Source organism: Schistocerca serialis, chromosome 1, assembly GCF_023864345.2.
Source record: "Schistocerca serialis cubense isolate TAMUIC-IGC-003099 chromosome 1, iqSchSeri2.2, whole genome shotgun sequence".
Classification (NCBI taxonomy): Eukaryota; Metazoa; Arthropoda; class Insecta; order Orthoptera; family Acrididae; genus Schistocerca; species Schistocerca serialis.
This window is the reverse complement of record NC_064638.1, coordinates 1,170,855,020-1,170,879,936: the sequence shown is the minus strand read 5'-3', so window position 1 is coordinate 1,170,879,936 and position 24,917 is coordinate 1,170,855,020. Positions and strand designations below refer to the sequence as shown.

General features: G+C 42.6%; 1 protein-coding gene across 3 annotated transcripts in view; it reads left to right on the top strand.

Annotated features, from left to right (window-relative positions):
* LOC126418549 (protein transport protein Sec24C) overlaps positions 1-24,917 on the top strand; it is a 124,004-nt gene that overhangs the window by 29,995 nt on the left and 69,092 nt on the right. For all 3 annotated transcript variants that reach the window (XM_050085373.1, XM_050085381.1, XM_050085368.1), the window contains exons 3-4: positions 338-456; positions 22,724-23,731. In XM_050085373.1, the coding sequence (XP_049941330.1) occupies positions 338-456; positions 22,724-23,731 (1,127 nt within the window). The remainder of the gene's footprint in view (positions 1-337; positions 457-22,723; positions 23,732-24,917) is intronic.

Genomic DNA, 24,917 nt, shown 5'->3' with positions numbered 1-24,917 from the left:
GCTGAAATCGAGTAACTAGTCAAGGAAGACACCTAAATATCTGGAAACAGTTTTTTTTTATGTGCCTGTTATTAAGCCACATGAGTGGATCTCTTAAGAACAGGATTCATCTAGAGATAGCTCGTTTGTTTTACGGAAGTGTGAATATAAAGTCAGCGTCAGGTTTATTCAGTTTAATGTACTGTGTTAAATAGGAAAAGCTTAGTATTTGAAAATATAAAACTATCTTACTCCCAAAATGAAGGCACTATATAGTAGAGTTCTACACAATCAATAGATGTGCAGGCATTCATCGAATTGATAAAATGTGATTGCAATAAACCCCTCTGTGTTACAGGAATGATGGGGTTTCCTCCTCAGCATCAACAAATGCAGGCCTCACCAAATCAGCTTGCTGGCCAAATGGCAGCAATGAATCTGTCAGGAAGCCAGCAGAAGCATGGCAATGAAAACCAGGTATGCTAATGGACACAGTGATAAAATGGGAAAGCTTAAAATTCAAGATTTCAGAATCCATGAAACATTGTATACCATAAGTAATCATTCGATTATTACAGATTCAGTTGTTTTCCATGACATATACAGCCATCCCATTACGCAGGCACAACTAGTGACCTTGCATGTCAATAATGCTCATAAAATATGTAGCAGTGGTCTGCTTTAAACAACAGACATTTTTAAAAATGTTTTTGGAGTGCTTTAGTTAACATTGCACTGTGTAGTAGAAAACAAATTCATTGCTGAAAATTGTTACGTTGGGAAACCAGATTATCTTGCTTGGGAAGTGGTTCTTTGTCAACACTAAGAATTTTTTAATGTTTTGGTTAGGTGACATTCAGCATTCATTAAGTAATTGAAAAAGCAAATTTTAATCATCAACCGTTTTTATTTGTATCTTAATGTCTACCAGTTTTGGTTGTGGACCACCTTCACATGGTGTCTACCAAAAGTACAAAATGGAACAAGTAATGTACACACAAAATACAAAATTTTTAATAAGTTTATAAGCAAAATCTTTTCATGAATACCTACAAAGCAAAAACATATTAAGTGAATACCTATCATTTTCTTTTCTGGTTGATAGAAAACCTTAAATGTCATAATATAATGTAACTGGATTTCCTTCTCATCCTGTCCGGTAAGTCCCTCCTGACCCGCAGTTCTGGGTGACTTTTTCCAAAATCTACCTCTTTTTTCCTAGACATCTCCAGTCCTTTTCAATCACCCCTCTTCCTTCCCCTTCAACCATTCTGTTGGAAAGAGGAGCCACTGGCTCAGAAAGCTTGCATAATTATAACCTTTTTTTATGTGCATGTTCTGCAGCTGCTTGGTGGGTAGATTTTTTTTTTTATCAATTCAATTCAATTACATTAAATGTCATAGGTATAAGAAAACAACACAGCTACAGAGGCTGCACTGTATAGCCCTTAGTTCTTTGGTTTCTTATCTTTTTGTACATCATTTTGTTAACTATTGTCCTGTTGAGCATATTCCTATTAGACTCCTGTGGAACATGTTATGTTGTTTTTGTATATTTATTATGAAGTTTCTGATTTTCTATCAACAAGAAAAGAAATGATCTGAGTGTTCATGTGATCTGTTTTTGCCTTGTAAATGTTTATGAACAGATTTTGCTTATGTACTTTCTACAAGGTTTGTATTTTATATTTTTTGTACATTACTTTGTCTGTTTTGTGCTTCTGGTAGATATCTAGCTTTAAATCTGTATTCTGCAAACCACTGTGAAGTGCATGGCAGAGGGTGTGTTCCATTATACCAGTTACTAGGGTTTCTTCCTGTTACATTCATGTGCGGAGCGTGGGAAAATGATTCATTTAATATCTCTGTGTGTGCTGTAATATCCTGCGAAGATGGTCCACAGCCAAAACCAGTAGATATTAAGGTACAAATAAAAACAGCAGTGTTAACATTTTTCTCAAAAACAAGTAAGACTATTGGCTGGATTCTTTTGAATGCGGAAACACATTATTAATTGAGAGAGAAAACTTAGCAGAATAGATTAGTCACACTAAGAAAAAGATCGACAACAATGATCAAATTTTTATCATCTTGGAGATAGATATCAGGTTAAAATGGTTGAAAATAAAAGTAGTCTGTTTATTATTTATTTAGGTTTCTGTCACAATTGCTTAATTACGGTGGATTACACAATGGAACATTCATCAAGTCAACATAACAAATGTTGACTGATACATGAACAATTATTTTGAATGTTTCATTGGAATTACGTTATTCAGTTGTGGCAGAAAACTTAATTAATAAATTGAATTACCGGTCCCTTATGCCAGTGCAATATTAGAATTGCACAGAAGCAGCCTATATTTGGTGTGTTTGGTCCAAAGTATAAGTTAAAAGCACTAAATTCTTATGCACAATGTGTTCAAGGGGTTTGTCTGAAGTTCATACATTGAGCCAGTGCGTGGAAAAGCAGCATGTTAAGCCTGCTGTGATTATAATACCAGACTTCTTTTGGCTGTCAGCTGTTACAGTGTTGTTCACACGTTTTCATAGTTGTCTTGGGCCAAATTCCCAGAATAACCAAAATGTCTGGTGCTTGATGTGAATATTGGAAGGAACATACTGAAACTATGGTGAACTTCTACTAATTGTTCATTTCATGTGGTTTTTGTGAGCCTCTTCCTTTCTGAACTTCAACATTGTTCTGTAGCACCACTTTTCAAAAGCTATTCTCTTTTCGCCTAAACTGTTTATTGACCATGTTTCACTTATGTACATGGTTACACTCCAGACAAATACTTTAAGCAAAGACTTCCTAACACTTTAATCTACATCTGATGTTATCAAATTTATCATCTTCAGAAATGTTTTACTTGCCATTGCCCAGTCTACATTTTATATCTTGTCTTCTATGGCCATCGTGAATTAGTTTGCTGCCAAATTAGTGAAACTCATCTGCTACTTTAAGTCTGTCATTTTCTAATCTAATTCCCTTAGCATCACCCGATTTAATTTGACTACATTCTATTAGCCTCGTTTTGCTTTTTTTGATGTTCATCTTATATGCTCCTTTCAATACAATGTCAATTCTGTTCAGCTGCTCTTCAAAGTCCTTTGTTGTCTCTGACAGAATTGCGATGTCATTGGTAAACCTCAAAATTTTTATTTCTTCTCCATAAACTTTAATTCCTTCTCCAAATTTTTCTTTGATTTTCTTTACTGCTTGCTCAGTGTGTACATTGAATAACATGGGAGATAGGCTACAACTCTGTTTCATTCCCTTCTCAATCACTACTTCCCTTTCATGCCTCTGGACTCTTAAAAGTGCCAGTTGGTTTCCGTACAAGTTGTAAATCGTCTTTCACTCCATGTATTTTACCCCTGCTACCTTCAGAAACTGAATTTCAAAGAGTGGTTCAGGTGACGTTTTCAAAAGCTTTCTCTAAGTCTATAAATGTTATAAACATAGCTTTGCCTTTCCTTAACCTATCTTCTAAGATAAGTCATAGGGTCAGTATTGCCTTGCATGATACTACATTTCTCTGAAATCCAAACTGATCTTCCCCGAGTATGGCTTTTACCAGTTTTTCAGCCTTATGTAAAGCCTGAGGGTATTTCACCTGACTTATATATTTTGCACACCAGATGGAAAGGCCGTGCGGGAGTAGCAGAGTGGTCTAAGGCACTGCAGTCATGGACTGTGCGGCTGGTCCCGGCGGAGATTTGAGTCCTCCCTCGGGTGTGTGTGTGTGTGTGTGTGTGTGTGTGTGTGTGTGTGTGTGTGTGTGTGTGTGTGTGTGTGTGTTTGTCCTTAGGATAATTTAGGTTAAGTAATGTGTAAGCTTAGGGACTGATGACCTTAGCAGTTAAGTCCCATAAGATTTCACACACATTTGAACCAGATGGAAGAGTTCTGTCATGACTGGCTCTCCCAAGGCTATCAGTAGGTCTGATAGAAATTCATGAAAGAAGGTCTTGCATGCTTGCAGCTGATGTCAAGGTCTGACAGAAAGTTATCTACTCCAGGGACCTTGTTTAGACTTAGGTCTTTCAGTGCTCTGTTAATTTATTCTCCTAGTATCATGTCTCCCATCTCTTCATCTATTTCTTCTTCCATTTCTATAGTATTGCCTGCAAGTTCATCTCCCTTGTAAAGGCCCTCTATATACTCCTTCCACCTTTGAGCTTTCCCTTCTTTGCTTAGGACTAGTTTTCCACCTGAGCTCTTGATACTCATACAGCTGATTCTCTTTTCTCAAGAGGCCTCTTTAATTTTCCTGTAGGCAGTATCTATCTTTCACTTAATGATATATGCTTCTAAATTCTTAAATTTGTCCTCTAGCCACTTCTGCGTAGCGATTTTGCACTTCCTGTCACTCATTTTTAGACATTTGTATTCCCTTTCTTCTGCTTCATTTGCTGCATTTTTATATTTTCTGTTTTCATCAGTTAAATTCGATATCTCCTTTGTTATCCAAGGGTATCTACTAGGCCTTGTCTTTTTGCCTATTTAATCCTCTGATGCTTTCACTATTGTCTCTCTTAAAGCTATCTGTTCATCTTCCGCTGTACTCCTTTCCCCTGTTCTAGTCAGTCGTTACCCAATGCTCCCTCTGAAACTCAGAATCACCTCTGGTTCTTTCAGCTTATACAGGTCTCATCCCCTTGATTTCCTCCCTTTTTGTAATTTTTTTAGTTTTAACATACAGTTCATAACCAATGAACTGTGGTCAGTCTTCATCTGCCCTTGGAAATGTCTTACAATGTAAAATAATTTCATAAAGATAAAAAACATTTGTGACTGGTAGCGATATTTGAGGACTATAAGCAGTTTAGTTATTTAAATATTAAGTCAGTTGACAATACACCATACAACTGTTAACAACAAACATGATAAACAAAACTGCCCAAAGGTTGGTTTTTAACATCACAGTGCGATACTAGGCATGACACTATTGCGGGTGGTGTGCCCTTGCCATCCTCTGACTTTTGAACTGCAATACACTGCCAGTTTTATGATCAATTTCACCTAGACCCCCTGGAACTCCATAAAATCAATGAAACTTAAAACTAGCAAAATATAGAATAGCAAGCTACTACTTACTGAGCTTACACAGAGCAAGAACTGGAAATTGAAAATCTGTAATTTATTTCTTTTGGTTTTCCCAACTCAGCAACCAAACTGTAAACTTTGCCTTATGTAGAACTCAGACTATGCTGCAAATCAGTCTGTCACCATAACCTACATTTCAAATAATATTGACGTACAAAATTGTTAAGGCTTTCGTGGCCACTTGTTGACAAACTGCCTATTGGCTGGCTCGGGTTCTTCGTCCGACGTTCATCTAATGATTTTTCTGACGTTTCGCCAGCATGAGTGGCTGGCATTGTCAAACCTTCACCCTCCATTGCCGGTGGTGAACTGGAGCCGAGCTCGCGGGCGCGGGCGCGCCAACGTCTGAGGGCTTCTCCACGGTCATTTCCGGTGCGGTTCTCCTCTTGCTACCTGCGACGGTCGTGTATGGGAAGCCAGGATCCGTTGACCTTAAGGCTTTCCTCTTTCTTGTTCAAACTGTTTGCGTGTTTTTGTATTTCTACAGCTTCTCTGAACAAGCGTGTGTTAGTGCTTCTCTACAGCCAGAACTTCCGTGTCGGCGAATTTTATTACGTGGTCGGTCTCATTGATTGCGTGCTCTGCCACGGCCGATTTCTCCACCTGCCCCAACCTACAATGTCGCTTATGCTCGTTGAGCCTGGTGTTGATGGATCGTCCAGTCATTCCGACATAAACTTTTCCGCATTTGTATGGTACACTGTATATTCCCGACATTGCAAGTGGGTCTCTTTTCTCCTTCGCCGATCTAAGACACTCTTTGGTCTTCCTTGTCGGTTTGAAAATCGTCTTTACGCCATGTTTGCGCAATATACGGCTGATTCTGTCCGTCACTCTGGGAATGTATGGCAGAAAGGCCGTACCCGACATTTCTTTTTCTGGTTCCTTACTTCGCCGAGTGTTTGGCTCTGTTACACTTCTAATATAATTTTTGGAGTACCCATTGCTCCTCAGGACAGTTTCCAGGTGTTGCATTTCTCGTTTGAGGTGTTGCGGCTCACATATTCGTCCGTTACGAGCGTACTAATCATGCCTCTTTTCTGGCTCGGGTGGTGGTTTGACAGTTTGTGCGGGTATCGGTCCGTGTGTGTCGGTTTTCGATAAACGCTGTGTCCCAGGTTTTCGCCGTCCCTTGTGACCAGCACATCTAGAAATGGCAGTTTCTTGTCCTTTTCTACTGCCATGGTAAATGTTATGTTGGCATGGAGGCTGTTAAAGTGTCTTAGGAAGTCACTGAGCTGTTCTTCACCATGGCTCCACACGACGAAAGTATCATCGACGTACCTGTACCACACCTTAGGTTTGCAAGTCGCCGAGTCCAGTGCCTGTGCTTCGAATTGTTCCATGAAGAAGTTGGCCACCACTGGACTGAGAGGACTACCCATGGCCACGCCTTCCAGCTGTTCGTAGAAATCTCCATTCCACGTGAAATAGCTCGTGGTGAGACATGCATGGAAGAGCTATCTGATGTCCTGCGGGAAAATGGAACCGATGTGCTCCAGAGCGTCACTGAGTGGCACTTTCGTAAATGACAAAACAACACCAAAGATGACCAAGATGTCGTTTGGTGCAAGTTTCAGTTTCTTCAGCTTCTCAATGAAATGTCCTGAGTCCTTAATATATGTGTCGGCCTTCCCCACATGTGGCTGGAGCAGAGAGGCCAAGTGTTCTGCCAGTTTATATGTCGGTGATCCAGGAGCGCTAACGATCGGTCTCAGTGGAACGTTGTTCTTATGGATCTTGGGTAATCCATACAGCCGAGGTGGTAGGGCTTCTGTGTTGCGCAGGTTTCTCTGTGTTGCGCAGGTTTCTCTGTATTGCGCAGGTTTCTCTGTATGTCCGTCGGCAGAGAAGACGCCTTGATTAATTGAGTCGTATTCCGTGTGATACGCTGCGTCAGATCTGCGCTTAGTTTTAGATACGTCGTCGGATCTAATAGGTCTCTGATATTTTGCTGCTCATAATCTTCGGTCTTCATTACGACGGTCGCATTCCCCTTATCGGCAGGCAGTACCAATATACTCTTGTCGGCATTGAGATTCTTAATGGCTTGTACCTGTTCTTTCTTCAGGTTGCAAGCTGGTGGTTTTTCTCGGCGCAATATCCTGGCTGTTTCCGTGCGTATTTCCTCTGCCCTTTCACAAGGAAGGGTCCGAATGGCTGCTTCGGTGTTGGCAATGATATCCTCCATTGTTCTCGGGATGATAGCGAAATTCCCTCCTTTTTGAAGAACAGACACTTCCTCTTCGATCAATTGTCGTTCAGTGAGGTTGACCACTGTGTGTGACTTGTCGGGAATCGCCTTGTCGGTCTGCTTCTGGCATCTTTCAAATTTTTTCTTCTGTCGCTCGGTGCAGCGCTAGAGTTTGTTCTGCATGCTCCTGTGAGTGATGCTGTCGGTCTTGTCCCAGTTGTCTCGATGCATTCCGCTATTTAGTTGATAGATGCCGGAAGCAGACCGACAAGGATATCATTGCCAACACCGAAGCAGCCATTCGGACCCTTCCTTGTGAAAGGGCAGAGGAAATACGCACGGAAACAGCCAGGATATTGCGCCGAGAAAAACCACCAGCTTGCAACCTGAAGAAAGAAGAGGTACAAGCCATTAAGAATCTCAACGCCGACAAGAGTATATTCGTACTGCCTGCCGATAAGGGGAGTGCGACCGTCGTAATGAAGACCGAAGATTATGAGCAAAAGATCAGAGACCTATTAGATCCGATGACATACCGAAAACTAAGCGCAGATCTGACGCAGCGTATCACACGGAATACGAATCGATTAATCAAGGCGTCTTCTCTGCCGGCGGACATACAGAGAAACCTGCGCAACACAGAAGCCCTACCACCTCGGCTGTATGGATTACCCAAGATCCATAAGAACAACGTTCCACTGAGACTGATCGTTAGCGCTCCTGGATCACCGACATATAAACTGGCAAAACACTTGGCCTCTCTGCTCCAGCCACACGTGGGGAAGGCCGACGCATACATTAAGGACTCAGGACATTTCATTGAGAAGCTGAAGAAACTGAAACTTGCACCAAACGACATCTTGGTCAGCTTTGATGTTGTTTCGTTATTTACGAAAGTGCCACTCAGTGACGCTCTGGAGCACATCGGTTCCATTTTCCCGCAGGACATCAGAAAGCTCTTCCATGCATGTCTCACCACGAGCTATTTCACGTGGAATGGAGATTTCTACGAACAGCTGGAAGGCGTGGCCATGGGTAGTCCTCTCAGTCCAGTGGTGGCCAACTTCTTCATGGAACAATTCGAAGCACAGGCACTGGACTCGGCGACTTGCAAACCTAAGGTGTGGTACAGGTACGTCGATGATACTTTCGTCGTGTGGAGCCATGGTGAAGAACAGCTCGGTGACTTCCTAAGACACTTGAACAGCCTCCATGCCAACATAACATTTACCATGGCAGTAGAAAAGGACAAGAAACTGCCATTTCTAGATGTGCTGGTCACAAGGGACGGCGAAAACCTGGGACACAGCGTTTATCGAAAACCGACACACACGGACCGATACCTGCACAAACTGTCAAACCACCACCCGAGCCAGAAAAGAGGCATGATTAGTACGCTCGTAACGGACGAATATGTGAGCTGCAACACCTCAAACGAGAAATGCAACACCTGGAAACTGTCCTGAGGAGCAATGGGTACTCCAAAAATTACACTGCTGGCCACCGTAAATGCAATACCCTGAAGGAAGCATCCGAATCTAGTGAAATTTACACCATGGGTTTGCAGCGATGAGATATGCAACTGATTAGAATTTCAGCGCAGACGCACATCACGCGCGCCTGTGGCGCCACCTCATAGCGCCATTTAAGGCTTGGCGATTTCGACGAGTGTACGTTCGGCACGTATGTTTACCTTGTGGTTGTTTCACAAGACGATCAGTTATGCCTCGTAGACAACAGCGAACATCGTTTGATCAAGTATCCGAGTTCGACAGAGGAAGGATAGTGGCTTACCGAGATTGTGGATTATCATACAGAGAAATCGCTAGTCGTCTTGGACGAAACCAAACAACTGTAATGCGGATATGTGACCGTTGGATGCAGGAGGGTACGACGGACCGACGTGGTCGATCGCATTCACCTCGGTGCACCACTGCACGTGCTGATAGGCAAATTGTGCGCATGGCAGTGACGGATCGCTCAGTGACATCCCGAACCATAGCACAGCACATTGCGTCTGTAATGCATCATCCAGTGTCTGCGCGTACCATTCAACGCCGTTTACAGCAGAGTGGTCTGTCCGCAAGACGTCCATTGCTTCGTCTACCATTGACGCAGAACCACAGACGTCTCCGTCGCCAATGGTGTGATGACAGACGGATGTGGACGGCAGAATGGAATGACGTTGTCTTTACTGACGAGGCACGCTTCTGTCTGCAGCACCACGATGGTCGGATTCGAGTGTGGAGACACCGTGGAGAGAGGATGCTGGACAGCTGCATTATGCACCGCCACACTGGTCTTGCATCGGGTATTATGGTATGAGGCGGTATTGGATATTACTCTCGCACGCCTCTAGTACGCATTGCCGGTACTTTAAATAGCCGGCGCTACATATCCGAGGTGCTGGAGCCAGTTGTCCTTCCTTACCTTCAGGGCTCGGCCACAGCCATATTTCAACAGGATAATGCGCGACTTCACGTGGCACGCATTGTCCAAAGGTTCTTCGTCAATAACCAGATTGAATTGCTTCCCTGGCCGGCTCGCTCTCCGGATCTTTCGCCGATAGAAAACATGTGGTCCATGGTTGCTCAACGAGCGACCCAGATTACATCCCCAGCTGCCACACCAGATGATCTTTGGCAACGTGTGGAAGCTGCTTGGGCTGCTGTACCCCAGGAACACATCCAACGTCTCTTTGACTCAATGCCGAGACGTGTGGCAGCGGTGATCTCCAACAATGGCGGCTACTCTGGCTACTGATTCTGGCAGGAACCACATGTCACAGACGTCTGTAAACGTAATCATTTGATACTTGGTCAACATGTTATCCACAAAATAAATTTTGTTGTGCTACCTCTTGTCTTTCTTGGTGTTGCATTTACGGTGGCCAGCAGTGTATATTAGAAGTGTAACAGAGCCAAACACTCAGCGAAGTAAGGAACCAGAAAAAGAAATGTCTGGTACGGCCTTTCTGCCATACATTCCCAGAGTGAGGACAGAATCAGCCGTATATTGCGCAAACATGGCGTAAAGACGATTTTCAAACCGACAAGGAAGACAAAAGAGTGTCTTAGATCGGCGAAGGAGAATAGAGACCCACTTCCAATGTCGGGAATATACCGTGTACCATACACATGCGGAAAAGTTTGTCGGAATGACTGGACGATCCATCAACACCAGGCTCAACGAGCATAAGCGACATTGTAGGTTGGGGCAGGTGGAGAAATCGGCCGTGGAAGAGCACGCACTCAATGAGACCGACCACGTAATAAAATTCACCGACACTGAAGTTCTGGCTGTAGAGAAGCACTATCACACACACTTGTTCAGAGAAGCTGTAGAAATACAAAAACGCGCAAACAGTTTGAACAAGAAAGAGGAAAGCCTTAAGGTCAACGGATCCTGGCTTCCCGTACTGCAGCGAACGTCCGTCGCAGGTAGCAAGAGGAGAACCGCACCGGAAATGACCGTGGAGAAGCCCTCAGACGTTGGCGCGCCAGGTACATATAGTCTGCACCCGCGAGCTCGGCTCCAGTTCACCAGCGGCAATGGAGGGTGAAGGTTTGACAATGCCAGCCACTCGTGCTGGCGAAATGTCAGAAAAATCATTAGATGAACGTCGGCCGAAGAACCCGAGACAGAAGCCAGTAGGCAGTTTGTCAATATTGACATAGATGCAAAACAGATATTTTGTTTGATTCTAAGAGGATCAGTTCAAAAGTTCTGCACACTGCACATATATAGTATTTTCCTCAGCAAAGGAAGTGTTTTTCTTCAAAAATTCAAGTTCATCACACCCAGCACCTACTGTGACAAGATTGTCATTACATTAAATACTTAATCTTTCTCCTGTAATGGAAATTAAAACAATGTTACATCACTGGCTATGCAAATCAGGTCTCCTACCATCATTGTAACTTCCTCTGACCATTTGCGATAGGCATTACTAACGTACACTTTGAGATCAGTGTTGATGGCCCTTCATCTGGTTTTACTGGAGTGGGGATGGCCCTTTATTTAGTTTTACTGTAAATAGTGAAACTTTCAATACCGTGACAAAGCAGGTGATCAGTGTTTCTGTTTCCACAGTGTATTAACTCCTGTGAATCAAGATGATCTCAAAATGATGATATTTTGTTTTTGAACACTACCTGCTTCTGTTCCCCTCAAAACTTTAACACAAGGAGACTTGCTCTTACAGCTACCGAAAATAAACAGCAATCCGTTCTTGTAATAATAAGTGCAAAGCCAATGAAAACAGGATATGGGATGCACTACAAAATCGCCAAAATAACCACCAACCTATGAAAATTTTGCTCTGCAGTTGTGTGTAAAAGTTAAATGAACTTACCAATACCACAGTTTGGTTTTGAGTTGTGACATAATGGTGTGGTGTGTGTGATGTCATATGTGCACAAACAGAAATATGAGGGTTCTTTCAAAAGTTCTCAACACTGTAAGACAGAACTGAAGAAAATACTTTATTTTACAGAATACCTTTACAAGCCTTCAATATAATGTCCATTCTTGCATGTGATAGCTTCGGATGACTTGTGTATTCTGGATAGGGCACCTTCACTGTTGAGCTCTTTGATTACTTGGGCCACCTCACTGGAAGCTTCATCAGTTTTTATCAAAAGATTTGCTATGGCACTGTTCCTTCAATTTGAGAAACAAATCAGTCTGGTGGGCCTATATCAGGTTGATAAGGTGGGTAGGGAGGTATTTCCTATTCATTTTGTCAAGCGTTTCTGTCACTGGGTGGGCAATATCCAGTCTTGTTTTAGCATGCAAAATGAGGACATCAGCTGCAAGCATGTCAGACCTTCTTTCATGAATTTTGGGTGCAAAATATTTAGCAGAAACAGCTTGTAGTATATGCATGTTACAGACGCCCCGTGGGGCACTATTTGTAGCTATGACTTCCTTCATGTTGTATGCAGATATCATCAGTTTTACCTTTGATTGTTGGTAGAAGAATTTTTTTGGGTGTGGAGAGTTGGAACTTATCCATTATGATGACTGAGACTTCAGTTCTGGCTCAGAATCTCTTATTCAGGTTTCAGAGGCTGTCCTCCTCCTGTTCGATAACATTGAAGCAATTTTTCTGCGATTCTTTTGTGACCTGTTTTTTGCTTGTCACTCAGAGCTTGCAGAACCCATCTGTCAACAACTTTTCTCATCTTTAACTTTATAGTTATCATTCTGTAAACTGAAGTGACACATTCTGACCTAATATGCAATTTTCTCACTTGTTTTAATCCACCCTCAAAATATCATTAACAATATATTGAGAGGTAAAGTCCATTACATTTAATGGTCTTCCACTTCTTGGGTTGTCCTCAGTGCTTAGCTGACATTCATGGAAATGAGCAGATCGCTGCATACAATGCTCTCTACTACACTTCTCTTACATACCTTTCTGAAAGCATTGTAAATTTCCACTTGGTTCTTTTCCTGTAGAGATTGTTTTGTTGTAGGAATGCTGGTCACTACATGTAATCTGACCTGACTCGGTTTCAAGTTCTATTTTCAAACTCAGTTGCTCACAATATAACCACGCAACCAACCAACAAACACACACACACACACACACACACACACACACACACACACACACACGACCATCACACCTACAACTGACATGTATTTCAACTCGATCACGCCACTGTAATGGTTACACATGCACAATGTGCAGGAATTTTGAAATGATACTCTTAGAATCAAACAAAATATCTGTTTGGTACGTATATTAATATTATGTGGAATGTAGGTTATGCTGACAGCTGATTTGCAGCATAGTTCGAGGTCTACATTAGACAAAGTTAACAGTTTGGTTCTTGAGTTGGTGAAGTCAAGAAATGTGTGATCATCAAAAGAACTGAATTCCTCTTATGGTATGTATGTTAGACACTTGATTTCAACAGGTTGTTTATGTCCCCCATTTTGATGTAGCTGAAGGTTTGTATCTAAGGCTTCAGCTAACGCATGTGTACTATTTTGAAACTTCTTGGAAAATTAACTCTGTGTGCTAGAAATTGACTCAAATCCAGAACATTTCCTTTCGTGGGCAATCATCTTACCAAGTGTTTTGTCGTAAGCATGACTCTCAATGTGATGTCGCAGGTACTGCTAGCGAGGTATCAGAGCTACATACTGTAGCTTCATATAGGAACATCCTGCTGAAAACGGCCAACATCACCACCTTATGACAATGTGCATGTGCTTCATTGAAATGTCACAGTGTGTGTGTGTGTGTGTGTGTGTGTGTGTGTGTGTGTGTGTGTGTGTGTGTGTGTGTGTCCAACATTTCCTAAACTACTGAATCATTTTAAACCAAGTTTGGTACATGCTATTTGCTCCCTAGGGCTAGAGATATGGGCGAAAAACAGCTCTCCAGCTCCTGCAGGTGAACTGTTTTACTGGCGTGCTTTGCAGGGGCTAAATTTGTGGGTGGACACCCTACGCTGCATGTGGGACTAGTAGCAGTGTGTCATATCAACCTGCTCAACCATGCCATGCCCATCTGCACTAAGCAGGGAGAGGAGGAGGGGCGGGGGGGAAGGAGTGGTGTGTATAGTCCATGTTGTGTAGCTTGCCTTGCACGAGAAGCATGTAATGTGTGGAAGAGTAGCGGCCTGTTTTATCAGCCAACACTATTGAGACATTTCCATGGAGACATTGACAACTCTGTCACACATGGTGCCGTGCTGCAAGTTGCATCTGTCACACTCATTTCATGCTGCTGTAGGAGTGTGATTACATGCAATGTAATAACCAACAGATTATTTATGCATTCAGCATCCGCTGTTGGAATCCTGTACTTACATTGCTGTCGTATTATCCCCCACAACTGTACACGGCACTGCCATTGGGACATGGACAATGTCATGTGGAGCAGGCACAACTGTGTCTCCTATGTGGCATCTCACCATGTCACAAGTGAATGCTACACATTTCAAACACGAATGTCAAAAAGGAAACATACGGAAAGTGGCCAAGTGCCAAGAAAAAAAGTGAACACACACAGGAAAATGCCCAGGAAAGGGTCATGATGGGCTATGCTGTGTGCTACAGCTTCCATAAATAGTGTGAGATGGTCCAACAGGGTGACACCCAGTTACAATGCAAGAGACAACACTCGGCTGAATGCAGATCATCAGAGACAGTAAAATAGTGAATGCTGCAGCTGCAAGCAATGGAAGGCAGACAGATAAGTATGTAGTGCACATCCCTGCATATCAGTGGAAGGCTTCCCTTATGATCCGTGTAAAGTCTATGAATAGCATGAATCTGTTACCATCGGGAAACTGGGTGCACTGTGTGTTCATTGTTGAGCCAAGATGTTCACAGCAGGTTGTCCTGGCATTTGTAGCAAGAACAATTAAGTGAAACTCATGCAACTGCTACCTGTGCCAGGCAGACTTTCCATCTACACATCAGGTGATATGCATGAGTGGAATTGTTTCCTTCACAGCTTTGGGGAATACTACACCTGCCTTCAGATGACATTTTTTGGTGCCATGTCACTTGTTAAGCAGCCTGTGTGTTCTACAATACAGGGGCAGATACAACACAAGGTGATTCCTGCTGCCACTACGTTATCATCCATCCAAATTCCTTCAGTAGTACCTAATGGGCAATGGGGAACTGGAAAGGGACACAGAGTGTGTGTGTGTGTGTGTGTGTGTGTGTGTGTGTGTACACGTTCCAGAAATGAGACATGACATTGTGTTAACATTCTTTGTAATGTTCTGTCAATGCAACAGTTACATCAAACTGTTTGCAGTTGCATTGGAACAAATACTGGCTGATTACGAAGTTGACATACGAGCATGTTGATGGCCACTGGGTGCCACACATGGTACACCACCCAAATATGAAGTGACTGGTTATCGGGACAAACTGTTTTGATTCACTGTGATATACTACTTAACCAGCAGAGCAGTGCAATGGAGCACATTTTGGAGACCTGTGGATTGTACGGCAGCCTGCAATATGCTCTGCTGTTGCCCCATGGTGAGGATGGTTATCACTTGAAAGTAAGACAGATGATACCATCAACTGATGAACTAACCAATAAAAAGGTGTCTGCTGTTGAGTTTTGCATGTACTCCTAATGATCCAAGAAATGAGCAGAACCACATAGTAAACTGTTGGCAAGTGTTTGATCAGTACATTGTTGATATAAATGCAAAAACTGAGAACAGGTGCCTTCTGTAGGTCTCCATCAACGTCAGTTGTGTGTTGAGGAATATGTGTGGCCAGTACTACACTATCATATTTCTTTGTGAATGTTGATATATCAAATACTTTTGTCAAAGAAATTTGGTAGTGTCATAGGGAACTTTGTCAAATCTTGCCTTTTGTCAAAGAAATAAAATCAAATCTAGGGCCTTACCGTAGATTTCATTATAAAAATCATTCATGTTCTGTTCACTGCCATGTGAACTGTAACTGCTTGGAATGCTGGCATTGCTACAGACATTTGATGTCTGTAGTGTGTTTCTAAACATGAGTGCAAAGTTTAGTTGTTGTTGTTCCTTTGACTCATTTTAATAACCTCACTTTTACTCAGGTGGGGTTGGGCAAAGGACTCGATGCACGGTATTAATCGTGTGCTGATCGGCAGCTGGGATATGCTGCAGACGACTTCAAATCCACAATCACAGCTATAGCCACCCACCTCTACATCTGGAAACACTCAGGCAGCTTTCTAGCAAGTCAGAATAGAGAAGGAAACACTCTAAAATAAAAAAAAAATCTTAGGTCTCCATTCAACTATGTCTACTTTTGAACTCTGGATGCCACAAGTTAAAAAGTGCTTCATCTGTTTTGTACTTTTTATTAATTTTGTTGTTGTTGGAACACTAATTCTATTAAATTAAATTATTCAAAAATAAAAATAGTTCTTATTGCCCATATTTTGTGTACCAAACATTTATTTTCCTTTACATATTCCACCTTCAGTGCTTTATAAATCACTTCACACATTTTGTGAATTATTTTGGTTAATGTGCTCTGTAGTATTGGAGTGCTGTATTGTAAGCTAGAATAGCTCTTTCCTGTACCAAGAAATCAGTGTTATGGTGAGCCCTGTCTTGTGCACATACAGCATTTCTGAACTGAGTATTCTGTTTTGTAATATAAGGAGCCACTTTACTGATGAAATACTGAAATGCACTCTCAGGCACTCATAAGTTATTTATATAAGCCTTGACATCCTTAACTTGCAGTTCTCATAAAAAATTTCTGATTGCTTTCACTATCTCAACTAAAACCCACAGCTCCACCAGAGTATATTTCCATTTTTCCACTGCTTCTCTTCTAAATGCGCACACAATGCAATTGTGTTACAAGCAACTGCAGTGCGTATTAACAAGGTGGTGTTGCCTGCCATCTTGAACTTTGACAAAAGTACCCATTTTTAGTACAAATTTGACAAATATTTTATCATATTTCTTTGTCAATCTACTTGGTGTGTATTTGGAGTGGTGTAAAGTAGAGAGTATGTAACTGAGTGGCAAAAGTGAGGTACGAGACATTCACATAATCTATTGTAGTTGAAGAATATGCAGTCTGTGGACGTTGATGCTCAGAGTTACTGGAACCCAACAGATGGATTGTGCCATATTCACCAATATTAATGAAAATGTTTCTTGCACACACAAATTTGGAGTATTGTAACAGTTCAAAGTAAATTAAATAGTGATTCAGATACATCAACGAAGGAAGCAAAATGGGAGAATTCGGTATTTTCAATGAACTAAATGGAGGTGAAATGATACACTACCATTTGTGGGGGTATATCGGCAGCAATGAGATCATTTGGTACATCCTCAAATTTCCAATTCACAAATGGCATCCTACCATCATGCACTTCATTGTTCATTTGGGAAGTGGCCAAAGAGCATACTTCAACAAAGACAGCACCACCACTTTGGCTGATAACCCATCACACACAATGTTGACAGCGGTCTTTCAGCTATGTCAGGAGGATCCATTTGCAAGAAATTCACTGTGTCTAGAGGCGCCTAAATGTTAAACATCGAGGAAAGTTTTCTGCAGGAGAGAAGTCTGCAGAATGTTACTTCCTCAGGATGCTTCTGCATCTGGTTCACAGACCACATACCTTCCTGGAGCCGCAAGCGGTAAACACCTTCATGGAATTGAAAATGGTAAACAGTGACATGGGCACAATGTTTAGCAGCTGTCTGAGGTTGATTGCGGATTACAGATGATACTGTCATTTATCATCTAGTAAAGTCATCAGAAGATCAAAACCAATTGCAAAATGATTCCAGTGAGGTATCTTTATGATGTGGAAATTTGCAGTTGACCTTGAATAATGAAAAGTAGGTCATCCACACAAGTGCTAAAAGGAATCCATTAAATCAAATCAAAAGGCTGAAAATTCAATTCAATCCCTAGGAATTACAATTATGAACAACTTAAATTGGCAAGAACACACAGCTAATGATGTGAGGATGGCGAACCAAAGACAGCATTTTATTGACAGAAAGTTTAGAAGATTGAGACGATTACTAAAAAGATTGCATACACTTTGCTTGTTTGTCCTCTTTTGGAGTACTGCTCCATGGTAAGGGATTGGTACCAGATGGGACTGACAGAGTACATTGAAAAAGTTCAAAGAAGGGCAGGATTTTTGCATTATTGAGAAATAGCAGAGAGAGTTTCATGGACATGACACAGGATTTGAGGTGAAAATCAATAAAACAAAGCTGTTTCTCATTGTGACGGAATTTTCTCAAAAAAATTTCAATCAGCAACTTTCTCCTCTGAATGCAAAAATATTTTGTTGATGTCGACCTAACTAGGGAGAAATCAACATCATAATAAAATAAGAGAAATTGGAGCTCTCGAGGAAAGATAAAGATATTTGTTTTTTCTGCACACTGTTGCGGGTGGAATAATAGAAAATTAATGTGAAGGTGGTTAGATGAACCCTCTGCCAGGCACTTAAGTGTGATATCCAGAGTAGCCGAGTAGATGTAGAGAGACATGTTATAAGTTAGGGTTATTTGAAGGAGACGAGCACTGGGATAACACATTAGGCAGTGTCAAATTGGTCTACCTGCCTCAGCACATAAGGAACCTCTTTGCTGTAATATTGACAACATGCAGCCCATGTAATGCAAGCATAGTGTGGAAAAAATGTAAGGAGGCAATGAGTGAGGACATACTTGCCACAATCAGGAATAAAAATCTGACTGTAGCCATTATCTTGAGACTGGATATTTTTGACCAAATGTTGACTGTAATCAGGAACAAATGTGTGTCCATGAGCTACAAAATTTTACTTCAGCTTGGCATGCCAGCTCAAAAATACAACCAACTAGAAGTAATGCAGGCTTAATAGATACACAAAATGAATTTAAGTTTGACAGTTGGCATGTGTATGTAGCAACCAAGAGGCCACAACTGAATGAGGACCAGAAGCAGGCATATGACATTATCTGGATTGTGTGTCACAATAATGGGGTGGCATCATTTCCCTTGATATGCCCGGAGGCACAGGGAAAACATTTTTAGTAAATGTCATTCTCTCTGAAGTTGGGGGGGCAGAGTGAGTTTGCTCTCACCATCACCACCCAGGTGTTGTGGTGACATTACTGGAGAGAAGGCGGCCAGTCTGTTCTGCACTTCAGTTACTGCTTGACATACTGCAACTTGAATATCTGTTGTGCAGCATAAGCAAGGCCATTGGCAGTGCAATGGTGTCTAAAGACATGGAAAGTGGTTGTGTAGGATCAGTGCACCATGGCACACAGGAATGCTGTTGAGGTGCTGGATGTAACTTTGAGGGATATGAGGTAACGACAACATGACGAGTGGCACTGTGGTACTAGTGTGTAGAGACTTTTCTCTAAGTTACCAGTCACTGCAAAGTATACACCTGCTGACACAATCGATGCATGTCTATGAAATTCATTTCTGTGAAGTGTGGAAAATGTCATTGAAATAAAACATGAGAATATGTCTGTGAGATGACATTGCAGGAGTGTTCCTGGAACAGTTACTAGGAATTGGAAGAGTACCTGTTGACACAGCTGATCTTTGCACTGTGGTATCTAGTTCACATATGGCGTATTCATGGATATTGCAGATAACTTTTGCACTATGCAGTGGCTGTGATATAGGGTCATTCTTGCTCCTAGAAATGACACTGTCATCAATGTAAACAGTACAGTACTAGCCATGTTACCAGGTGAAATTACTGAGTACTTGTCTTTAAATACTGCAGTGCATGCTGATGAGGCTGTACAGTTCACAGTGGAGTCTTTGAACTCACTCGATCTTATGCTGGTCTGCTATTGCACCACCTTTCGCTCAAAGTGGACACTGGATCTTTCAAACGGAACATGGGTGTGTCTTAGGAAAATGCTGGCCAGTGTGATGGAGGCCCCTATCTTAACAGGGAAGGAGGAGGGTGAAACTTTGTGCATTCCTTGAATACTGCTCATTCCAATAGACCTCTCCTTCACCTCCTGGAGACTTTAATTTCCTGAATGATTTGCATTTGCGATTATGATAAATAAAGCTCAGGGGTAGACTGTTCAGTACAGTGGAGTGGATTTGTTGTTGTCATGTTTCTCTCATGGACAGTTGTAAGTCGCGTGCTCGAGAGCAAACTCATCCCACAATTTATACATATTAGCACCTGGAGGTACAACAAAGAACATTGTGTGCAAGCGGTCTTAATGTAAATAAATATAACTTCCAAATGTGTGTACTGCATACTGCTTCCCTTGCTGTAGATGATCTACGTCAACTCATCTCATTTTTTTAGTTTGTAATGTGTCTACATTCCACCTGACTGCTGATGTCTTGATACGGAACTTTGAAATCAAATCACACAATGTTGTTACCTATTACACAGATTGGAATAAGTAACCATTGCAGATTGCCTACAAAGAGAGACATTGGGAGGTTGAAGTGGACTGTGATTGGAAGGGGGGGGGGGGAGGGGTGGTTATGTCTGCAATATGTATGTTTAACACGTAAGTGAGCGAAGCTGCAGTTAATGGACCGCCAGCTGTTCATTGAGTATCATATACTATCCTCCCATTGGCTGCCTCCAACTTGATGCAGAAACACATTGCTAAACATCTGCTCTGTACCACAAAAAAGTACAGTGTTGATGGCCCTTTATAAAGTTGAACTACATTCCCTGTGCAGCACTTCAGTCTGCTGGAGAAATATATTCCTATTTAAAGTTGTGGGATGTTCTGGGTCTCTGCAACATACAAACATTAACAATATATTTTAGTTCATGTATGTTGATTAATTATTTGTATTTTTAACTTCATGTACTTGTTGCAGAAATAGACATAAGAAAGTGTGAGTTCTAGTAAACTACAGTTGTTGCATTTCAGCTTCTTCTGTGTCTGCAATGTTGTTGATGTCTTGTAAGGACATTATATGGCTAGTAAGACAAAATGCTTGACAGTGCTCGCGGAGCCAAAATACGCTTAAAACATCAGAAAATAGCATCTTAATGAAGCCTTTGAATACAACAGTGTTTTGGCTAATTACAAATATAATTATTGCAGTTATTTTGTATTTTTACTAGAACTAAATATCAACAATTTGCTTTTTGAGTTAATTTATATGACTGTCATGAGCAGATAACTCCTCCTCAATCATACAGGTACTGAAGAGTTAGGTTTTAAAATTAGATTCTTTGTTACTCATTATCAAAAGGACCAAATTGAATCCTTGGATCAATGACACTGTTGTGGTAGCTCTCTAAAGAAGCAGTTATGCTTTAAACTGTTAGTAGAAAGAGCCAAGTGTGAGATAAGAGCTCCTATCAAAAATGTTGCTTCTTTCAAAGTAATTCAACAACTTGTTACACTGTGTGTGCTTAGTAAATTGATGTAGAATCAATAACATGCCAAATAAATTCGTAAAGCAGACAAAGTGCTGGTATGTTGCATTTTTCTTTTACTGGAGTTCTTGCTTAATTTTTCTAGTGGACATAACTGAGTGGAACCCCTTCGAATACTGGCTTTCACTGTACACTGATCATCCAGAACATTATGACCACCTACCTAATAGCAGGTATGCCCATGTTTGAGCACAGATAACAGCGGCAATGTGTAATGGCATTGAAGCAATGAGGCCTTGATAGGTCACTGGAGAGAACTGGCACCCCATCTGCACACACAAGTCACCTAATTCTCGTAAATCATGGAGAAGAGGCAATGAGCTCTAACACCACGTTCAGTCACGTCCCAGATGTGTTCAATTGGGTTCAGATAAGGCCAGTTGGGGGGCCAGCACATCCATTGGAACTGGTCATTGTGTTCCTTGAACTACTCCGTCATAGTTGTGATATGACACATTATCTTGTTCAAAAATGCAACTGCCATCGAAACATAATCATTATGAAGGGGTGTATGTGGTCTGCAACCAGTGTGAGATACTCCTTGGCCATTATGTTGCCTTGCACGAGCTCAACTGGACCCACGGATGCCCACATGAATGTTCCACAGAGCATAATGGAGCCATCACCAGCTTGTCTCCATCCTGTAGTACAGATGTCCCATGGAAGATAACAGATTTGCGCCCTCTCATGAGTATGATGAAGAAGGAATCGGGATCCATCAAACCACACAACACTCTGCCACTTTGCCAACATCCAGTGCCAATGGCCGTGTGCCCATTTCAGTCATAGTTGCTAATGTTGTGTTGTTAGAATTGGTATATGCATGGGTCGTCAGCTGCAGAGGCCCATTGTTAGGAATGTTTGGGGTATTGTGTGTTCACACACACTTACACTCTGTCCTTAGTTCTGCCACAGTTCACCGCCTGTCAAGTTTTACCAGTCTGCCCAGCCTATAACGTCAGACATCTGTAATGAGGGATGGCCGCCCCACCCCACAACGTCAAGACGTGTTTTCACCTTGGTTTCCCCACATGTTGAAGACGTTCAACATTCACCACAGCACTTCTCAAACACCCGACAAGTCATGCAGTTTCCAAAATGCTCATGCTGAGCCTCCGGGTGATCACAGTCTGCCCTCTTTCAAACTCAGATATATTGTGCATCTACTGCATTCTACACACTGACTGCAAGCTCGCTGATTATATTTGCACTGTACGTGTGTCTGGCTAGCAGTCATTCCTCACACACTGGCCAATCAGTGTATCTGCAGAACCTCAGCCACAATTTTAAGTCAAACAATAGTAGCATATAGTAATGACTGTATAGGAGTAAATTATTACTGCAGTATTAAAAAAGTCGTAAATGTGAAATTGAAGGACTATACTCACAGCACCGTTTGCAGGGAAATGAATCATGCTGAAAATATTTTGAAGTGTTTTGATGATGGTGAATTTTACAGTGAATCTTAGTGATGACGAAAAGAACGTACTATCACTGTAGTTGGTTATTTTCTTCTTCTCAGGTTTTGCCTGGTGCTGGAGGGGGACCGCCAGGCAAGCCGGGTTTCCCTAGTTCTCCTGCACGAGGCCTGGGAACATACGCTACTCCCGGGTCACAACCAGCACAGCAGCAGCGTCCGTCTCCGGGACCGTCGCCTTCACCGTACGTCAATGGTCCGGGGAGGGGACCGACACCAGTGTCGAGCCCACAGGCCTTAAACCCATCTCTGCAGTCCTCCCAGCTTCCTCCTCAGGGTAGTCCAAGACCACCTCCCACCCAAGGTCAGCATTCGAGCCTGCCGCCCGGCCATGGCGGCACTGCGCATCCACCGACGCACCCCGGAATGCCGTACGCACATGGTAGCCCTCTGCCTGCACAAACAGGTCCACCGGGTCACCCACCAACACACGGCAGACAGATACTTCCACAGACAAACCACGTGCAACCACGAGACACCACTGGTCCACAGTTCAACCAGATGCCACCACAAGGCAATGCTCTGCCGCCACAACAGTTGGGTTCTGTGCCTCCACAGTCCAGCCACCTACCACCACAGGGTGGTCCCCAGGCACCACAGCCACGGTACGGGTTCTCACAGAGTGGTCACATTCCATCTCAAACAGGTTCTGTGCCTCCACCGCAAAATGCGACATCCCCGCAGGGCAGTCCTATGCCTCCACATTCAGGCAACATGCCCCCACAGGGCAGTCCTATGCCTCCACATTCGGGCGGAATACCCCCACAGGGCAGCCCAATGCCTCCACACTTAGGTCCTCCATCTCACCTGAGCCAAGGCCACTCAGGGCCGAAACCTCCGGGACCACCAAGTGGGCAGATCCCTCCCCAGTACACACAAGGCAGCCAATTCCCCACACAGGCCTTCCAGCAGGGACCTCACCCTCCACCTCCAGGACCTCCCATGCAAGGTCAAATACAGCCGCCACTACAAGGAGCCCAGCTTCCTGGAGGACCTTACAGGGGAGGACCACATATGCCACCACCACAAGGAAGTTACCCTTCATCACCTCAGGTTGGTAGATTACTGAATATATTTTGGAGTTGTAATATTTGACATTTAAAGATCTATGAGGGGCAGGCAAATGAGAACCAAACATCTGCCACAACGAAACCAGGGAATGGTTTGATTCAAAAGTAATGACCAGACATATTAAGACATTTATTCCACTGGCAGACGAGATGATCAATTTCTGTTTCATAAAATGTTGTCAGTCATTGATGGATCCATGACCACGCCCGCTCTGGCACTCCTTTATGTGACTGAAACAGACGTCCACGCATCTATTTCATCAGGTTTCCAACGATTTGAAAATCTTCTGGGCTGTACAGATGATGTTGCAGTGTTTCCTAACCATATTGCTGAAGTGTAGGCTTCGTCCGATTGGCAGTGTGGGGATGGGTGTGATCGTTTAACAGGATGCTTCCGTCGGGCAGCATTCTGACAGTTCAGCGACAAACTGCCAAGCCTCCAGTGGAAAAAATCCCACATCTCCCCTGCCAAAGAAATCCGAAGCAGTTCTCACATGTTCTGGTCAGGTCATCTTGACCTGTTTAGACTGCAGGGCTTTCTGCTCATTGAGTTCCTCGAGTGTGAAGCCACAGTCAATGCACAGCACTGTGAATAGACTTTGTAGAAACTGTGATGCACCATAAAGTCAGAATGCCCAGAAATGGTGTCAGACGGCATTGCCCTGTTGTGCAATAACGCCCACCCCCATATAGCCCGTTGGACGAAGTCTATGCTTCAGCGATTTTGTTGAGAAATGCTGCAACGTGTTCCATACTGCTTGCATCTCCACTGTGTGAATTTTACATCATTGATGACCTGAAGAAAGACATAAATGGAAATCGGTTTCAGTTGTGTGAAGAATGCAAGAGTGGGTGTTGTTGTGGATCTGTCAGCAACCAACCACATTCTATGAAACAGGAATTGATCATCTCATTTGATTGGAACCATTCCCTGTTCCCACTGAGGTGAGTGTTTGGTTTCATTTGACTGCCCCTCATACATAGCATTTGAAATGTGGGTTTTCTATTTTGTAATTTTATCATTTTATATAAACCTTTCACTATTACGAAATTTTCTGGACACTGCAGTCTCTCTCCTTGTTGTTCTCTCTCTTTCCCTGCACTCTGCTATGAAGGACATACTGAAATAGGAGTAGTCTAGATACCTCCAGTGCCTGTTGCTGAGACTG